The sequence below is a fragment of the Macrotis lagotis genome, chromosome 5, assembly GCF_037893015.1.
Source record: "Macrotis lagotis isolate mMagLag1 chromosome 5, bilby.v1.9.chrom.fasta, whole genome shotgun sequence".
Taxonomy (NCBI): domain Eukaryota; kingdom Metazoa; phylum Chordata; class Mammalia; order Peramelemorphia; family Peramelidae; genus Macrotis; species Macrotis lagotis.
The window spans coordinates 196507824-196527694 of NC_133662.1; the positions used below are offsets into that span (position 1 = coordinate 196507824).

General features: G+C 35.5%; 1 protein-coding gene across 7 annotated transcripts in view; it reads left to right on the forward strand.

Annotated features, from left to right (window-relative positions):
• Positions 1-19871, forward strand: part of PTBP2 (polypyrimidine tract binding protein 2) — a 119357-nt gene that overhangs the window by 28169 nt on the left and 71317 nt on the right. For 6 of the 7 annotated variants that reach the window (XM_074188233.1, XM_074188229.1, XM_074188235.1 and 3 more), the window contains exon 3: positions 18047-18122. The exons of the other annotated variant lie outside the window; for it this stretch is intronic. In XM_074188233.1, the coding sequence (XP_074044334.1) occupies positions 18047-18122 (76 nt within the window). The remainder of the gene's footprint in view (positions 1-18046; positions 18123-19871) is intronic. 7 annotated transcript variants of the gene reach the window in all.

The following is a 19871-nucleotide window of genomic DNA, read 5'->3' on the forward strand; positions in this document are numbered from 1 at the left end:
TTCATATGAGTATTATCTGTATTCCCATGAAGGAACACATTCAGTTCATCATCATTAAATCCCTCATAAGTTACCCTTGTCACCCACCTTCTCTATGCTTCACCTGAGTCCTGTACTTGAAGATCAAACTTTCTGTTCAGCTCAGGTCATTTCAGCAGGAACATGTGAAATTCCCCTGTTTCATGGAAAGTCCATCTTTTCCCCTGGAAGAGGATGTTCAGTTTTGCTGGGTAGTTGATTCTTGGTTGCATTCCGAGCTCTTTTGTCTTCTGGAATATTATATTCCAAGCCCTATGAGCTCTTAATGTAGGTGCTGCTAAGTCCTGGTAATCCTGACTGCAGCACCAGTATTTGGATTGTTTTGTTCTGGCTGCTTGTAATATTTTCTCTTTGATTTGGGAGATTTGGAACTTGGCTATAATATTCCTGGGTGGTTTTGGACGTGATCCTGGATTCTCTCAATTTCTATTTTGCCCTCTGCTTCTAGCATATCAGGGCAATTTTCCTATAGAAATTCTTTAAAAATGAAGTCAAGGCTTTTTAACTGATCATGACTTTTAGGTAGCCCAATCATTTTAAAATTGTCTCACCTGGATCTGTTTTCCAGATCCATTGTTTTTCAATGAGATACTTCACATTTTCTTGTAGTTTTTCATTATTTTGATAGTTTTATTGTGTCTTGACTCATCGCAAAGTCCATCAGCCTCCTTTAGCTTCATTCTATATTTGAAGGATTTGTTTTCTTCAGAGAGCTTTCTTATCTCATTTTCCATCTGGCTGAGTCTCCTTTTTAAGGTATTTTCTCCTTATTAATTTTTTTAGCTGTTTTTTCCATTTGACCTTAACTAGTTTTTAGTATAATTTTCTTGATCATTTTTTGCTATCTCCTTGACTAAGCTGCTGACTTGGTTTTCATGTTTTTCCTGCATCTCCCTTGTTTCTCTTCCCAATTTTAACTTTACCTTCCTTACTTGATTTTCAAAATATTTTTTGAGTTTTGAAATAGCCTGAGATTAACTTATTTATTTCTTGGAGGATTTGGATGCAGAAGCTGGAACTTTCTCATCTTCTCATTGTGTGTTTTGGTCCTCCATGGAACCAAAGTAATTGTCTGTGGTCAGGTTTCTTTTTTTTTTTTTTCTGTTTAACTTATTTCCCCAGCCTGTGCCTGGTTTGGGGTGCTTCCCAAGCTTTTAAGTATTATTGGGATACCCCCTGCAAGGACCTCAGTTCCTTAAAGGTTTTATGTGAGGCTCTAACTGCTCTCCTGGTCTGTTCTCTGATCTGTGAATGGCAGTGGGGGCCCCCAGACTGCCACCAGCATCTGAATATGGACAAAGCACGAGAGTCTTGTCCCAGGGCCAGGAGAGACCTTGACAGTCTCTCCTCACCCTCTTACTTTCTATGGGCCAAGTGCTCTGGGAGCAGCTGCCCAGTGGCTCTATGTGCCTGCTTCTGTTTCCTGGAATCTGGGCTGTGCTGAGGCCCACAACTATGCTGATGGCAATTGCTTTTCTGATGGCCACACTGGCTCACACTCTGGCAGGGGTTTCCCTGCTGATCTTCCAAGTTGTGCTTTGTGTTCCTTGGGTTGCCATGTCAGGAAACTACTTCTGCTGCTGGGAGCACTCCTGGTGACCCAGGTGTGTCTAGGTGCCCAGAGGGCTGTTCCCAGAAGACTGGAGCTTCTTTGCTCTCCAGCATGATAATCCTGGCTGTGCTGCTGCCCCCTTCACCCCCAGAATGGAGCTTTTCCATGATTTTCTAGGTTACCTTGGGCTGGAGAATTGCCTCACTGCATCTTTCTATGGGTTTTGTCTCATGAAAATTTAGAGCCATAATTTTAAGGTTTTTGGAATATTTTTTGAGAGAGCTTCTAGGAAAGGCTGTTCTCATGCCGCCATCTTGGCTCTGCCCCCTGGTATTTGAGTCTTGAAGAAAACCACAGACTTGATTCAGAGGTGAAGAAAGATCATTCTAAGACTTAGGAACAACCAGTACACAGGCATTAAAAAAAATAGTGAAGTGTATGACTAATAGAAAAGTCACTTCAGCTGGACTACATAGTGTATTTGGGGCTAAAGTGTAATGAATCTGGACAGATAGAAAAGTAGTGTCAAACAAGAATATATATTTGAATCTGGAGTAAAGAAGGAACTATTGAGTAGGATAGTGGCATAGACTTATGCTTTAGGAAAATCACTTTGGCTGCCATGTGAAGGATGAATTGGGGTGGTATCTATTTGAGACAAAGAGTCAATTAGAATGTTACAATAGTCCAGGGAACAGGTAATTAGGGCCTGAACTCCAAAGGGAGACTGGCAGGGCCCCAAATGACGGGAGTTTATTTTACAGCTTTTTATTGCTGGCTTTTTAAAAAGTATTTAAATTTTATTTTCCTCTTAATATTTACTTTGCTTTTTCCTTTGCTTTTATGGCTTCCTAATGGAATAGTTCTTCCTGACCCTGTCATTAGTGATCTTCAGACATGTAAAATGTCATCAAAGTGATGAATGACCCCAAAATTTGTAGATTGTAGATTTTTGAACTAGAAGGATCTTAGAAATAAAGCCATCATGTAGACATTAGTAAAAAAGCTGAATCAGTTTAGTAAGACAAAATAGGACACCTTTAAGTTAATATTGTGACTATATACATGTGGTTTGATGTAGAATATTGCTTACAAAAGCCTATTTTTATAAAGGATAAAAACTACTTTTTACAAAGTTACCATTAATTTCTTAGTTCCCAAATCTAATAGCTATTTCTTCATCCTTCTTCTGTATCATTTGACATTGTTGGTTGTCCTTTCTTTTCTGTGTTTTTCTAACACGGCCTTTTCTTGATTCTCTTCCTGTCTAGCTTATTTCTTCATGTAGTCTGAACTAGTAATCACATGATGTTAAGAGACTCAGTGAAAAATCCCTAGCGCATTTGGTGAACTTCCTTTGAAGGATTTGTGTGAAGATGTGTATGGTAATTTATATGGGATATCATAGTCACTTCATTTTTGGAGGGAATGTCCACAGTTGAGCTAAAAAGTAATAGGCAAACCAGTTGCTTGAGGATAAATTTGAGACTCAGAGGTCTGTGCCCAATCAAGAAGCCAAAATGCAGAAAGAAGCAAGTTTAACTATTAGTTCAAATAACCTCGGGGCAGCTAGGTGGCACAGTAAATAGAGCAACCAGGGCCCTGGAGTCAGAAGGACCCGAGTTCAAATTTGGCCTCCGACACTTAATCATGTAGCTGTGTGACCTTGGGTAAGTCACTTAACCCCATTGCCTAGCAGAAAACAACAACCCCCCCCCCCCCCCCCGATCAACCTTAGTCCCTACTTCTGCAGTATTTTTGTTTTGTGAGGCATTGGGGTTAAATGACTTGCCTAAGGTCACACAGCTAATAAGCTTCAAATGTTTAAGACAGGATTTGAACACAGCCTCTTGACTCCAGGGCCTGTGCTCTATCCACTGTGCCACCTAGCTGCCTCAGTTCTGCAGTATTTTTAAATATGTAAACATTGCTTATACCATTCCCATACCATCAATATATGGTGCAAACAGGCAAATTCTGTGAGCCTCTGGGTTGAAAAAATAACTTTAAGATGTAAAGGATCTATCAGATTTGGGGAAGATGGAATGAGGTATGGAACACTCATGGGCAATTTCATTCCCTGTTCTATGCCGTCTTCCTCTGTCATGTCACTGTTCATCTCTGTACCCTCTTTTGTTAGTAGAGTTTCTCACTGCCAAGTCTTTACAGCCAGTGCCCAAAGAACCAGGTGTGCTTGCCTTTATTTCATAATTTCAAAAATTGCCAATTCAAAGTTACTAGGTTACTGGAACAGTGACTCTACCTGAAGATCATTTGAAAGAACTGAGAGTGAGAGGAACCTTTTTTTTAAAGACAATTATAATCATTATACTTTTATTTAAAGGAATGATGTAATTACTATACTCCAAATCCAAAGAGCTCCCATGTAAAATGTTAGACTCTTTGGTTGAGCATCCATGTTTCAAGGATGTTTTAGGGAGCCAAATTTCTAATTAGAAAATCTTTCTAGCTGTGAGAATTTACCAAAAATGGAGTGGTCTACCTTAAAAAGTAATATATTCCCTCACCCTCATTTAAAGTCTTTAGGCAGAGTTGCATGATAATTTGTCAGAATAACTTGGTTCAATACAGCGTGTTAAACTTGACTAAAGCGTTACCTAGGCAAACTGCTTAATATCTGGGAGCATCATTTTCATCATCTATAAGTTGGAGATGATATCTGTAGTGTATACACCTCCCAGGATGACTGTATTAAGTGAAATTAAGCATGTATAGCACTTTGCAGTCCTTATAGTAGTATATTTTGTACAGAAGATTATTTATTGAAAGTAAGATTGAATTCCTTTGAAATTTCCTTTCAAGCTTAAGATTTAGTGATTCAAACTTATTTCTTTATATTCTCAAGACCACAGTGTTCTTTTCATTGTACTTTTCCTGCCTTCGGAGGTAAGTTAATATACCATTGTGTCACATTGTTCTTACTTCCTCCAGTTCATCAGTTTTTCATAAGCAATTATTACCTTCAAGAAATGGAAACTATAGTATTTCTTTGTTATATTTTCATGCCCTTAGGAAATTCACTTTTGGAATTCTGAAAGAAAGACATATTCTTAATGTACACTGGGAGATTGCTGATAAATATATTTTTCTCCTTTAAAAAAAAACCTGTGAACTGTTTTCAGATCCAGTTTAATGGCTTTAAAAAACTCATGGTAGATGGGAATAAGATTGGTATTATCAATCTGATAGTATTTTTGAAATAATACATGCATCATCTTTTCCTTAAATATATATTTTCATAAATACTATTTTTATGTATTAAGTTAATTTTATATTTTAAATCTCAGGGAATTCTTTTTTTTTTTTAAGGGTTTTGCAAGGCAAATGGGGTTAAGTGGCTTGCCCAAGGCCACACAGCTAGATAATTATTAAGTGTTTGAGACCAGATTTGAACCCAGGTACTCCTGACTCCAAGGCCAGTGCTTTATCCACTATACCACCTAGCCACCCCTTCAGGGAATTCTTAAGCAGCTCTGAAGTATTAGCTTTTTTTCATCTTTATTTTCCTAAGTATAGATAAAAAATGTAATTACTCAATTTATGCTGATACTCCACCTGTTCCTTGATAGAGGTAATTTTACCAGGTCTTTTTCACTTTACCTAATTTATCTGATTTTAAACTATGCAGTGGTATGGTACTTTGTAGGGAAAGAATATTTTGGAGAGTAGAGAAGTTTGGTGCCTTGAGTTCGTTGAAGTTAAAATCGACAGAGGCACAGATAATCTGCAATAAAGAACAACTCAAAGAAGAATCTGATTTTGGCTCTAGAAAGTACTATTTGTACTTGTGTTCTAATGCTCAAGGAACTTTTAGCTTGCAGATATTTAAAACGTATTCTAAAGCTCTTTACTATAAAATTTTTTCTATGTATGGTTACATGCTTTTTACTGTTTAGATAATATAAACTGAATAGTAGATTGTTTATAACATAATAGAAAATGAAGAGGACCTGACTTAGCAGAACTCTGCTCTTTTCAAAAGTACATGTTCACATTTAACTTAGGACAGAGATTGTTTTTATTTTTTTATTTTTTATTTTTTTAGATTTTCCAAGGCAGTCAGGTTAAGTGGCTTGCCCAAGGCCACGCAGCTAGGTAATTATTAAGTGTCTGAGGTCGGATTTGAACCCAGGTACTCCTGACTTCAAGGCTGGTGCTCTATCCACTGTGCCACCTAGCCACCCCTGATTGTTTTGATTTAAAAAGTTTTCTTTCCTGATTCTTTAAGATTAAACTCCATAAATCCCCCATATGTCTAAATAAACCTGAACTTTAAATTTAAACTGCTAAATTTGATAGGGGATATTATTCTAATGATCATAAATATGTTAAAGTCCTGAATTTGCAAGACTCAGTTGTAGGTAAAGAATGAGGAACATCTGATTTGATGGCAGTTCATATTAAGAAAAAAAAACTTGTTCATCATTGATCAATATAAATAGCTAGAGTTTTCAGTTGCATGTATAAAAGTTTATGGATTATGTGTTTTATTTTGGTTAGTATATATAATCATTGTACTCTGTTCAGTTCTGGGCACTGTAATGTAAAAAAGTAATTTTATTCGATTATCAGGTTGCTATTCTAGGGGAAAGGAAAACCTTTGCAAAAATGATTATTATGGGCAGCTAGGTGGCGCAGTGGATAGAGTACTAGCCCTGGAGTAAGAAGGACAGGAGTTCAAATGTGACCTCAGACATTTTATATTTACCTAGTTGTTTGACCTTGGGCAGATCACTTAACCCCATTGTCTTGCAACACCCCCCCCCCCATATTGAAAATTATCTTTATTTATAATTGGGAAAAAACTGAAGAAGTTGGTTGTTGGAATGTCTAGAGAAAGGTAACTGGACTGATGAAAGATTTTGTCATATGGGAAAAGTTCCCTGAAGGAAAAGCCATAGAAGAGAAATTAGAGCTGCCTTCAAATATTCGAAGGGTTGCCATTTGGAAGAGGGAATAGACTTATTCTTTGTATCTCTTGTGATTATAAATAATTACAGTGGATAGATCTTATAGGAATTCAGCTTTCTGATTCAGTTTTAAGATCGAATAAAGCATTTATTAAATGCTTACCCTGCAAATCACTGTTTTAAGCCTGGAGTTTTAAATTGAAAGGCAAGATAGTAGTCTGAAAATGGTATGTTCTGCATATTGAGTTCTCAGTTGCTGGAAGTGTTCAAGCACATAAACTGTTTGTCACTGGTGTATTTTAGGGAATTTAGACCTATTTTGACTTATTGGTAACCTACAGAGAATGAAAGTTTTGAATGCATGACTATAAAGGAAGATGAAGTTGAAACAGAAAGGCAAGAATTTTGGATAGTCAGGGGATCAGAAGACTGACAATATTGTACTAATTTTGACAAAATTGGGTTCTTGGTTATACCTAAGAAAAGGAAAAGCCAATGATAAAGTAGGATTCATTTGTGAAAATATATTAACACTGCTTTTCTGTAACTTGAACTCTATTAGGATCCTGAGTGCTCACTGGGTAGCAAATGAAGACAATTGGAAATTGGCTCAACTGTATATATAGTTCCAAGCCCCAAATATGGCAGGTCAGGCACATTGAAAAGACACTTCCCCAGGAGGTCAATTCTTTTCATCCTTAACCCACCATAGAATTGTCCTATAATAGTAACTTAAAATGGTTACTGAGTTATGTAAGTACTACTCTACTTTGTTCCACCCCTTTCTGCACCCTCCTCCACCCATCCCAGACACTCCCATCTCTTCAAAGCTACCTAACTTTCTAATACTTTGCTCTCACTTAGAATGTGTGTTGCTTGGTTCTATCATCTTAACTCTGAAATAAATGTCCCCTGATAAGATTGCTTCTGGTTTTTTGATTTGCCTTTTCACCATTGCTTCTCCCATGATTGCTGGTTTTTGACTTGGAAAAGGCCCCTTTCAGCAGTCTGACAGCAAAAATTTATTAAGTGCCCCAACTTAATTATGTGGCCAGACACTGCTCTTACAGGGAAAAAACATTGCCAACAAAACATTATAATTGAGGGAACAGCATACAATTAACTATGTACATATAAGATATTTACATTGTAAGTAGTCTAAACCTAATTTTGACCAGACTGCTGTTCATTTTCCCCAGCATTTTTTCCTCAAAACAGTATTAGGGATTACTGAACATTATACTATGTTTCTGTATGTCTGTAATTGTATCTACTGATTGAGCTTTCTTTTTTTAACTGGTCCAAATAGTTTTAATGATTTTTGCTTTGCAGTAGAAATGAAAATTAGTACTGTTAGAACTCTTTCTACTTTTTTCGTTATTGCACTGAAGATTCTTGATCTTTTGTTCTTTGTGAATTTTATATTTTTTTCTAGGTATATAAAATATTTGGAATTTGGTATAGTATGAAAAAGTAAAAGTTTAGAACAGTATATATTATTACATTGATTAGATATTTTCATTACAGTTAATATTTTCCTCCAAATATTATTTTTTGCAAGTTTTTATATAGTTTTTGTTTTTTTAGGTTTTTGCAAGGCAAATGGGGTTAAGTGGCTTGCCCAAGGCCACACAGCTAGGTAATTATTAAGTATCTGAGGTCATATTTGAACCCAGGTACTCCTGACTCCAGGGCCGTTGCTTTATCCACTGCTCCACTTAACTGCCCCAAGTTTTTATATAGTTTGAATCAAATAATAGTTACTGGGTTCATTTTGTTAGAAGCACTTCCAAATATTTTTCAATGCAAATGGAAGCGAATCATAAAAATAATGGACCAGATTGAGATAGAGGATAGGAAAGAATCTAGAAAGTTCTTCTGTAGAAGGTGATATTTGAGGCTAAATCTTAAAGGAAATTAGGGAAATTAATGTGGAAGAGAGCATTCTAGATTTGAGAAAAATCTATTGAAAAGATACAGAGTTGGGGTAGAGTACAATATGTGAGGAACAGTAGATAGGGCAGTATTGCTGAATCAAAGAGAACAAGGTAGGTATCAAGGCTATAAAGATTATGAAGTATAAAAGACTTTAAATGCCACAGAAGTCCTATAGGACTATTAGAATATATTGTGGAAAGAAGGGGTGGGTAGTGATTAGTTCAGATCTGCACTTAAAATCATTTTGGAAATTGCGTGAAGGGTGGATTAGAATGAGGAGAAACTTGAGGCAAAGTGATAATAGTATTCTAGTTGAAAAGTGATGAGGGCCTATACAAGAATGGAAATGGAGAGAATGGGATATATGGGGAGACCAAAAATGCTGTTAAGGTAGAATTGAAAAGAGCAAAATGAATTGCATGTGTTGGAATGAATGGGAATTAAGGATAAGACTGAGGTTGCAAATTAAGGTAGGATAGTATCCTCAACAGTAATAGGAAAATTGGAAAGAGTAAGATTTTACAAATGACAGTGAATTGTGTTTTGGATATGTTGAGTTTGAGATACCTACAGAATATCCATCTTGAGATGTTCAAAAGGCAAGTTGGTGATGCTGATTTCCAAGTCACTCAGCCCTGAAAAAGATTTTGGGCTATACAGTCTGCATAGTAATGATAGTTGAACTCATGGGAACTGATGAGATCACCAAAAAAGATAATATATTCTCATTTTTTTTGGTAGTAGTAGTGGTAGTGTTCAAATACATCAAAGTACTATGGTAACTACTACTTCCCCTCCTTCCTTTGCCCCCACTTCCCATGACTTTTTGTTTCTAACTTCCTTGATAACTTTAAAGTTTTGCTATGAATAATTTAGGAGTATATTTCCTGCATAATTCCAAATGCTTTCTATCCATTTTCCAATTATGCTTTCTCTCTCTCTCTCTCTCTCTCTCTCTCTCTCTCTCTCGACCATTCTGTGCTCTCTTTATTAAAACTATTGAAAACTCATGTAATAATGATTTCTCAGTTGCAGCTGATGTCAACTGGTTTCTTCCCATTGTCCTTTAGGTGAAAATTTTAATTATTGTCATTTTGTTAAACTTTTTAGTTTTTTCATGGTTTATACATTTTACAGTTAGCTTTAATTCAATTGTAAGTAATCTGTTCATCTTAAAGGAGAAGGACAATTAGGTGGCATAGTGAATAGAGCACTGGCCTTGGAGTTAGGAAGGTGAGAGTTCAAATCCAGACTCAGACATTTGATACTTACTAGCAGTGTGACTTAACCCTGTATGACCCTGGAGGAGAAATTGAAGCTGGTAACTTAGCACAGGACCCTCTCATTCAAATCCAGTTCATGTGCTTGTCATGGCTTCAACTCTGTGTCAGTCTTCTTTGAGGATGAAGGACAAACATAAAGGGGAAAATTAGGGGTTTACATATTTTCATTTTTTTTTTCATTTTGGAGACAAGTGTTTTTTAATGAATAAGGTTAATAGAGATAGCTTTGGATCTGTGATTTAAAAGTATATTCTGATTTCTAAAGAATGACACATATAAACATATATACCTATACATGCATACAAGATCTGGATGAGCTGAGGGAATCAGGAAGAATCTGAGAGTTGTGAACTTTTTACAGTGTGAGCTCTCCAAAAATGGAAAGGACTGCTCTTGGATGTAAAGAATTCTCCCTTGCTAGAGATTTTCAAATGGAAACTGGATGACTACTTGTCCCCAGTGTCATAAAAGGGATTTTAGAACAGGGGAAAAAAGGAGAATGACTGAATTATCCTAGAGATTATTTCCAATACCCAAATGGGCATCTTGGACAAGAGGTAAATGCCTTTGTAAACAATTGAACTTTATTGCCAAATGAACAATCGGAGTGCAGACACAATGCATGAATAACATGAGCACTTGATAATGTCTGGATGGAAAGAAATCTCCACCTCTAATCATCAGGAAGGGCAAGAAAGATAAGATTGGATGTGTTTCAGGCATTTATGTCCTTGAAACTGAAAAAGCCTAGAACCTACAAGCAGTTATAAGGAAGTGAGTTGATTGAATGCTGCCACTTGTCTTTCGAGGTGTCCAGAGAGGTCTTCTAGCCTAAGATTCACTCAGCACTCACCAAGCTAAAGACATGAAGAACTTCTTTGCAGAGAGAAGAGGGGATCAGTTAATGATTCTCTCAGGAATGATTGTCCATCTGCAGACTCTTGATGTTGCCATTCAAGGATTGCACATGGAAATCAGTGACTACACTAATAATGGAGAGAAAACAGCTTGGAAACTTTGTGAAGCTGGCCCACAAGAGGTCATGATATGGTGAAGAATTCATGGGATAAAATCACTGACAGCTATATTGCCAATGCACTATATGAACAAGCTACATGGACAAGATGTGCTTATTTAGGGAGAGCTCTATTGTTGGGCATGAGAGATGGGGTCAATGGTTCTACAAGAAATTCAGGCTGGAATTCGGGGTTTGGAAAGATAGGACAATGTTCCAGAAGATGACATGACTGTATTTGAATAAATGTAGATTTTTTGTATGTGAATCGATGTAGATTGTTGTAAGTGAGGGGGGAAAAAGATATCCAATGAAAATAAGCCCTAAAAAATTACTATAACATGTGGTCTTTTTTCAAGGAAATATAGAAATATAGTTTAGCCATTCTGCAAAAATAGCTAATATAATATTTTTGGGAGTCTCACTTGATATTCAGAAGATCATTGAAAAAATTTGGATCTTGCATTAAGATGCAGATTTATTATGAGGACAGTGCATTGAAACCTTAACTTTAATGAATGATTTCATGTCCTGGTTCTGTTCTCTTGCAGTATGAATTTAGGGAGTCCATTTTTCTTTTGGGGTTTTGCTTCTTTATTGAAAAAATATTTCTAATAATTTGTCAAATCTGTATAGATTTTACAGTGCACCCTATACTATGCTCTTTAAAGTCTGCTTTTTCTGTACCAGGTTATTTTTTTAATAAAATAATAAATTCAATGGTATCTTGTATATGCTTTATAGTTTTTAGTCACTTGCTTAGAGGTAATGTTGTGGTTCACCATAGCAAACTTATTTGGGAAAACCTGTATTTTTCCCTCTTTAATTACATTAAGATTTTCATGGGGCAACTAGGTGGTGCAGTGGATAGAGGATGGGTGCTGGGATCAGGAAGATCTGAGTTCAAATGTGACCTCAGACACTTAATTACCTAGCTTGTGTGACCTTGGGCAAGTGATTTAACCCCATTGCCTTGCAAAAATTAAAAAAAAAGTTGCTTGGACTTTCTCCTCATAAACATCATTAGCTTACTTTATTAGAATATAGTTTAAATATTTCTTGCATTGGTCTTAACATTCATTTCAGGAACAAATTGCTAATTGAAAAGCAAAAGTAGTCCTGTGGAAAAGTGACCATTCAACATTAAGTGATAATCTGTTTGGGTTGGAAGTGACAAACCTAGAATCATTCAATAGAATGATTTAAAGAATCATTGCATATTAGGCATAATACTGATCATTTATCAAATCTTTATTGGTGTCCATTTAAAAAAGAGTAGGTATTTGAAAATTATAGTTATTTTATATGTCATAATTGTACTTCAGAATATTTTTTAAAAAAAATTTCCCCCCCCCTAACTAAAAGTGCTTAAGCATATTTGGGGAAATTTTTAAAAAAGAAAAGAAAAAAATCTCTAGCTTTTCCAGAACATTCTAAAATGAATAAAGGCTAATTAGGAGAACCTGAAATCTTTTTACCCTCAATGTTTGTTCATCATAGGTTTTTTTTTCCCATTTTAATTTTGTTATCTTTTGTTTTTAAATTGACGTTGTTTCTGAAACTATTATCGTACCCTGGTCCTTACCCATGAGCCATCCCTTGTAACCAAAAAGGGGGGGAAAAGCCATATTAACAATTAACACATTAGCCAAGTCTTGATAGTCTATGCCAAAACTCAGTAGTTAAAGCAAAGGAGGATATAATAATTCATTTCTCAATTTTTCTCAAGAGGACAAGTTTGGTCATAATAGTTACACAGCTTCAAAGGTTTTTGTTATATAATCATTGCCTATTGCTCCACTGTCAGTTTTTAGCCTAATCTTATTTCAAACAGCTCAGATATCACCTTGTATATGTGCAGCCTTTCCTGATCTTTTTAACTTAGTGCCCTCTTGAACTTTTATTTTACTTGATATGTCTTTGTATTTTTTCTCTTTATATTCTCTATATATACTTATTTGCCATTGTTTTCTCCCCCCCTTATAAGTGTTGACTCCCTATAATAATGCTAGTATATAGATTAAATATACCACAATTTGCCTAGCCCTTCTCCTGTTGATCATTGTTCTGTTTCCAGTTCTTTGTTACCATAACTGTACTACTGTGAATACTTTGGTGCATATAGAATTTTTCCATCCTTTCCTCTGGATTTGTATAGAATTGATTTATCTGAAAATGGACATTTTTGTCATTTTTTTATGCAAAATACAAAATTATAGTATATTAATGTACCTTTCTTTACACATCCCTTCCAGCATGGATTACTTAGGCTATTTCTGTCTTTTTTATCTCTGTTAATGTTCTGGGCATGAGGTGAAATTTCAAAATTGTTTTTGATTTGCATTTTTTAATAAATGATTTGGATTAATCTGTCTTATAAATGTTAATAATTGACATTTCTTTAAGGAAGTGTTTATTCATGTTCTCTTACCAGTTATCCATTGGGGCATAGCTCTTGATTTGTATTTTCTATACATTTTGGCTATCAGACATATAATTGACAGATCAGTCAGGATAATTGATGTAAAGCATATTCCTAATTACTTATTTCCCTTAACCTTGATAAGTTGGTTTTTATTAATTTTCCTATTAATTTCTTCTATAATCTGATTTTTAAAAATACTTTAAAATATTCCATATAACTAAAGCAAAAATTACTTAGAATTCTGTGTGGGAGGGTTAAAAAACTCTTGGAATTCTATAATAGCTCTTTCTGTAATTGAGTATCTAATGTTACCTAATGCAATGCATATTTAATTGAACCCCTGGTTTCATGAATGGATGAAACTTTCAGTGGACATCTTCTACTGGTCAGATTATTGACTCTTAGAGAATTGCCTGAGGCATTGAGACCCATTATGGATTTTCCTGGGATCATGGAACCAGCAAGGGTCAGCAAGACTTGAACCCAGGGCTCTCTTAAACCAGTGTGCCATAGATATGTGTTTATATAGGTGTATGTACTATACATTGCATCAATGTAGGCTATTTTATTCATTGTCAAAAATCAATAATACTCATTGGTTTTTCCATTAAAAAAAATACCTCTATAGTTGAGCTTAATACATTTTGCAAATGTTGATGTATGTTTGGCAGAGATCAGTATGTTTCAGCCAGAAGTAGTTATCAGAGATTTTATATTTTTGCTACTTCATGTTATAAAAGTTGTACACTTCTGTGTAGGATGTGTTTTTGTCCTGTCTATGTTCTTATTTTGCTACTATCCATCATTTCCAATAAATTTCTCACTATCTTTAACCTGTTCAGTTGTCTCAGTCATATCTGATTTTGTGATCCCATTTGGGTTTTTTTTTGTTGGCAATAGATACTAGAGTGGTTTGCCATTTCTTTTTCCTGCTCATTTTACAAGTAAAGAAATAGGGGCAGAGTTAAGTAACCTGTTTAGGGTTACAGAGCTAGTAAATGTCAAAGACCAGATTTGAACTTTGGTCTTCCTGGTTCCAGACCTGGCAGTCTATCCACTGTATCACCTTGCTGATCACTATTTCAACCTTTGTATTAAATTTACAGAAAGTGTAAATGTTGATTTGGTTTACAGAGTCATATTGAGTTCTTTGTACAAGTTAGATTGCTCTCTACAGCATGACACATAAACTGTCATCTTTTTTATGTTGGTCTTTTTAGCAAACACTTATCATAAGTGCTATGATATGAGATGACCAAATGTCCTACAAAAATTTTTTTTTTGACATTGCCCGATTTGATGATAAAATCATCTTTGTTAACACTGTTCTCTGTCCTGCAAGGAGTGTCTGTATACTGTCTTTTATTTATTTTTTTAAGGTTTTTGCAAGGCAAATGGGGTTAAGTGGCTTGCCCAAGGCCACACAGCTAGGTAATTATTAAGTGTCTGAAATCGGATTTGAACCCAGGTACTCCTGACTCCACAGTACCGGTGCTTTATCCACTGCGCCACCTAGCCGCTCCTTATATACTGTCTTTTAAATACTGTTTCTTTTATTATGAAAATGTCAGCACTGATTTTATTCTGTTCCTTCAGGATGGTGACCACTTACGGTTATTGGACTAGAATCTCATTAAGTGTTTTAACAGTCAGGTTAAAGTTTATGGATGATTGAAAAACAATGATTTTTAATGCTCTGTTCCCATTTCCCACCAGTGTCATTGAAGACGCATAAAGGGGGTCAAGCCAGACTAAGCAACATTGACTGATTTTTTTTTTTTGCTTGTTTCATGAAGCATTACCCAAGTGAACAGTTAGTTCATCACTGTCACCAATTGATTTGTTGGTGTTAAGCTGCTCTATGCAGAGAGGCCCTAGTCTTCCTTTCCCAGGATTGTAGATTTGAGAATAACAGTGAATGTGAAAAGACAGGCTTTCTTTAACATTCAATGTACTGCAATCAATCACATCTATGACACAGTTGACTGAAGGATATAAAGAGTGTTCAAGATCTCACCGTGTTGTTTGTTGATAAGGGATCTCTTCCAACAAGGAATCTCTTCCATATGTTCAACATATTCAAGTGTTCTCAAAAGAATAAACAGGAAGAACCTTGTTTTTTGTTTATTTTTATTATTTTAATATTTAATCAACTCTTAATTCAGGTACAACTTATCTTATATGTGGTTTACCTTTTAATTTTTTCCTTCATTTTTGAAGAAGACCATGGCATCAGGGAGGCAATGCTACAAGAATATGAATTAGATTGTATGAGGGGGCTGTGCTAAATCATCATCCTCACTTTCTCCTCCAGAGTCTTCTGGGTTCAGTGACCAGATATGAGTCAGGATGACTGGAGATAACCCTGGATGTGAGGTAGTCAGGGTTAAGTGACTTGCCTAAGGTCACACAGCTAGTAAGTGGCAAGTATATGAGGCAAGAGTCGAACTCCTATCCTCCTGAATCCAAGGCTGGTGCTCTATCTACTGCACCACTTTGTTTCATAAAGACATCAATATTTATATGATTCTATTATTGAGTACTGCTACGTGGTTAAAAGATCTTACATTGTAGTATCAACAGTTTAAAAACTATAGCACCTCATGCCATCTGAGTTTTCCATGACCCTGCTATGACACAAGATAGTTTGTTTTTCTTTGTAAAGACCAAAGAATTTATTATTTATCTAGTAACCAGCTGATAAATAGACCTCTTTCTCTCTAGCTACTTGGTCTAGTCTTTGATCATTAGATGCATCATTGCTTGTTCTAGAAGCTGTCAACATTGTCATGACATGAAGAGACACTGGACAGGGACTTTTGTGGTAGATCTGTAGATAAATAGCTTTGAATCATTTTCTTCCCAAAATAGGCATTACTCTGAATGGAAAAACATAGTTTATCATATTGGGAAATTTTTAATTGATGTCTAACATTTTTCATTGTAGCAATAATAATCATATCTATATATAAGGGCTTTAAAGTTTGCAAAGCATTTTAGATGTATTATCTTATTTGATCCTACAACATCCTTGTAAGTCAGTTGCTTTAGTATTTTTAACCCTGCAGTCAGTAATTGTTAAAAGTAGGATTCAAACTTAGTTCTTCTTTATTCCAAATCCAACTGAATTTCTACCAGATGAAGCTGTTAAAAAAAAATGTGGATTTTGCCTTTATAATGTTTATTTTTAAGATTGCTGTGATATGTATTATATTTTATTCGCTGACTTTTTTTTTAATGAGTTTCCAGCAGTAGTTTCCCTCTTAATCATAGCCCCATTTCCAAAAGCCAACGAAATAGAATCAGGATCCTCTTCCATGATTCCAAGATAGGTTGTCTAGGTGACTAGGGCCTGCTTTGAACACTGAAATTTTTTAAGTGGGCCCCAAGTGCCCCACTCAGTTCAGAGCATTGAGGGGATGCTGATAGGCAGGGACAGGGTCTGGGACAGATGGTGGCTTGCTTCCTAACAGACCACTAGCTACATCCTAAGATTCAATTTTGAATTTTTTTATCTGTAGCAACTTTACTATACCCTGTTGAAGGTGGAATTACTGTGGGTGCTGGTGCCAGACCTTCCTTCCTCCTTCAAGGATTTAAGAAGTACTTATTCCAATTACAGGGCCTTGAAAGAGATTGGGGCATTCATATTGTACCTCTAGAGCTGGAATTCTTGGTGTTGTAAGATGAGCCAGAAAAAAAGCATCTGCCATGAAGGTTTTTATTAATCAAGACTGAAAGTTGATGATCAGATATCTTCATAGTTCTGACCATAAAAGATGCCAACTAGAGATCCAGCAGTGTTATTCCCATGACCTGCTGGGCAGTTTCTGAGAAATCAGAGTCTTTGAGTTCTGGGGGAGTATGGTTGCAGAGCCAAGTAGCATTGATCATTGAGTAAGAGGCTAGTTTTGTCCTACTACCACTACCTTGTTGCCAAATTTTACTGAATAGATGATGTGGTTCATCATGAGGCAAGTTAACTCATCACCACAAAATTACCACTACTCATGATTAGACAATCCAGAGAGGTTTAGCTTAAGCCTATTAAAAATTACCAGCATAGAAATCATTTTACTGACTATTTAGACCATTTAGAATTAGCTTTATTTTAATGTCGCAAATTTGTCACCAAAAATACCAATTGTAACTGAAATGCTGTGGTGCTTGAATACATGGAAAGGACCACATATAAGTAAACGCCCAAGGTCTTCCACTATGTCCAGGTCATCACCAGAAGACCTGTTTCCTATGATAGCAGACCAATGGGTGCAGATGATTCTGGAAGAGTCAGTGAAAAGATTGTCTTTTCACAGCCCTCCTGTCTCTTTAATCAAAATAGTGTGCATGTCATGGTCTTCAATAATGAAGGACAGCAATCAAGCAAACAACCCATAAGTCAGTCCAGCAGTACTTATTCAGTAGTACTTACTTCACTTGTCTGAAAAAAACCCTGAGTGAAATATTGGAGTTTCTGTGGAGAGGATTTTGCAGGGTCCAGATATACCATGAGCACTCAGTGAAAAATCTTGTTGTTCTTTGATTATAGGAGCTCCTTTGGATCATGAGCTATAGTAAAAGCACTATTAGATTCTCAAGCTGATATTATATACAAATATTTGCATGGGGAAAAAGTAGAAGGTATGAGAAAGAAAAGAGAGATAAGATAGAAAAGCATTTCTGATAATCTTTCAGAGGGATATGAAGAAAAGGTGAGATTTGGGGTTGGGATTTTTTTTTTAATCTCAATTTCTATGCTGAGATTAAAGATTGAAGTCCCAACAAAAATCTTGTCTTAAGAGTTTTAGTTAAATGTAAAGATTACTTATACCAAACTCTCTCTCTTTTTTTCCCCCCTTATAGAGAGGATCTGACGAACTTCTTTCAGGCAGTGTACTCAGTAGCCCAAACTCTAATATGAGCAGCATGGTAGTTACTGGTAAGTTATAAAAATATTATTCACTTTCAAGATTATTTGCTATTTAGTGGAATTGAAGTTCAAACCATTCAAGAACAATTTATCAGTGCAATTTGTTTTAAAACTTAAAACATTTTAATCAAATTGTATTTGAGTGTTATATTATGAAAAGAAACTATTTATTGAAAGTAGTAGTCATATAACTTTAGGATTGAGTAGTTTTTAAAATGTATATTGTTACCACAGCTCTTTTTCTTCAACCCAGATGAAATTTTGTCTTTTAACTTCAGTCTATAATTTCTCTCATGTCTTTTCCCCTTCCAAAGTTACCATTTTACCTAAACTTCTGTAATACCTTCTTAATTGAACTGTGTGCTTCAAAGCTCTTTCTTCTCCATTCACAACAAAATAATCTTTTTTTGTGTGTGTGATTTTTGCAAGGCAGTGGGGTTAACTGACTTGCCCAAGGTCACAAGGCTAGGTAATTATTACAAAACAATCTTTCTAAAGCAAAATAATCTTCTCTGCTTATACATTTTAGTGATGGGCATTACCAAAAGGATAAAAATATAAACTTCCTTAGAATGACATTCTGCCTAAACTGGTCTACTAGTTGATTTCACTGGTTCATTTCTCTTCATATTTTTCCCCCTGAAATGTTCTCCTAATTTTCATGACAGTCTTAGAAAGATTGTTTCCTTTCAAATCTTAGTTCAGGGTTTACCTCATCTTTGAAATTTTTCTTGATAGTGCTTTCTCCCTTCTCAGTTTTTCTTGTTCTTTATATTTGTGTATATTTTATGTTTCCCCAGAAATAATGTTACCTCCTTAATTTACTAAACGATTTCTTTGTATCTTTGTATATTCACTGCCTAACATAGTACCTTGTCCCTAATACACATATTGAATTGAATTGAAACTCCAGTTCATATTCATCTTTACTTTTTCTAATGAAGAACATTTATTTTTTACCTTGAGAAATATTTTATTTGAGTTTTACATTTCCCTCCCCTAATCTTGCTTCCTTCCCCCCACCCCCCTACAGAAGGCAGTCTGTTAGTCTTTACATTGTTTCCATGGTATACATTGATCTAAGTTGATGTGATGAGAGAGAAATCATATCTTTAAGAAAGAAAAATAAAGTATAAGAGATAGCAAAATTACATAATAAGATAATGGTTTTTTTTTCTCTAAATTAAAGATAATAGTCTTTGGTCTTTCAAACTCCACAATTCTTTCTCTGGATACAGATGGTATTCTCCATTGCAGGTAGCCCCACATTTTCCCTGATTGTTGCACTGATGGAATGAAGAACATTTATCTTTACATGAATAAACCCTTGAATATATACTGACTTGTATTCTCCAATTACTTTTTTTTTTTGATGTAATTGGATTATTAACTCCCTAGGTTCAGTTATTCTGTTTGCCCCTAGCTAGTTTTGTGTTAATTGTTATGAGGGCCTGAGAGAGAGAGAGAGAGAGAGAGAGAGAGAGAGACACCCTTTGATTTCCTCACTGTGGTATAGGAATTTTCAATTTGACTCTTCCTTCTACTGATGCAGATTAGTAATGAATTAGTAGTCTATAGTCTTTTTTTCCTCTCTGTCTAAAGAGCTGTCTTATGGTTTGAGAGATTAAGTCACTTTCCCAGGGTCACACAGATATTACGTATTTTAAAAGCAGGGCATTAACTCAGGTCCTCCTGTTTCTGAGACCACTCAATTCTCCACTGCTTCTGACTAGATTCATAGAAAACTTCTAATAAATG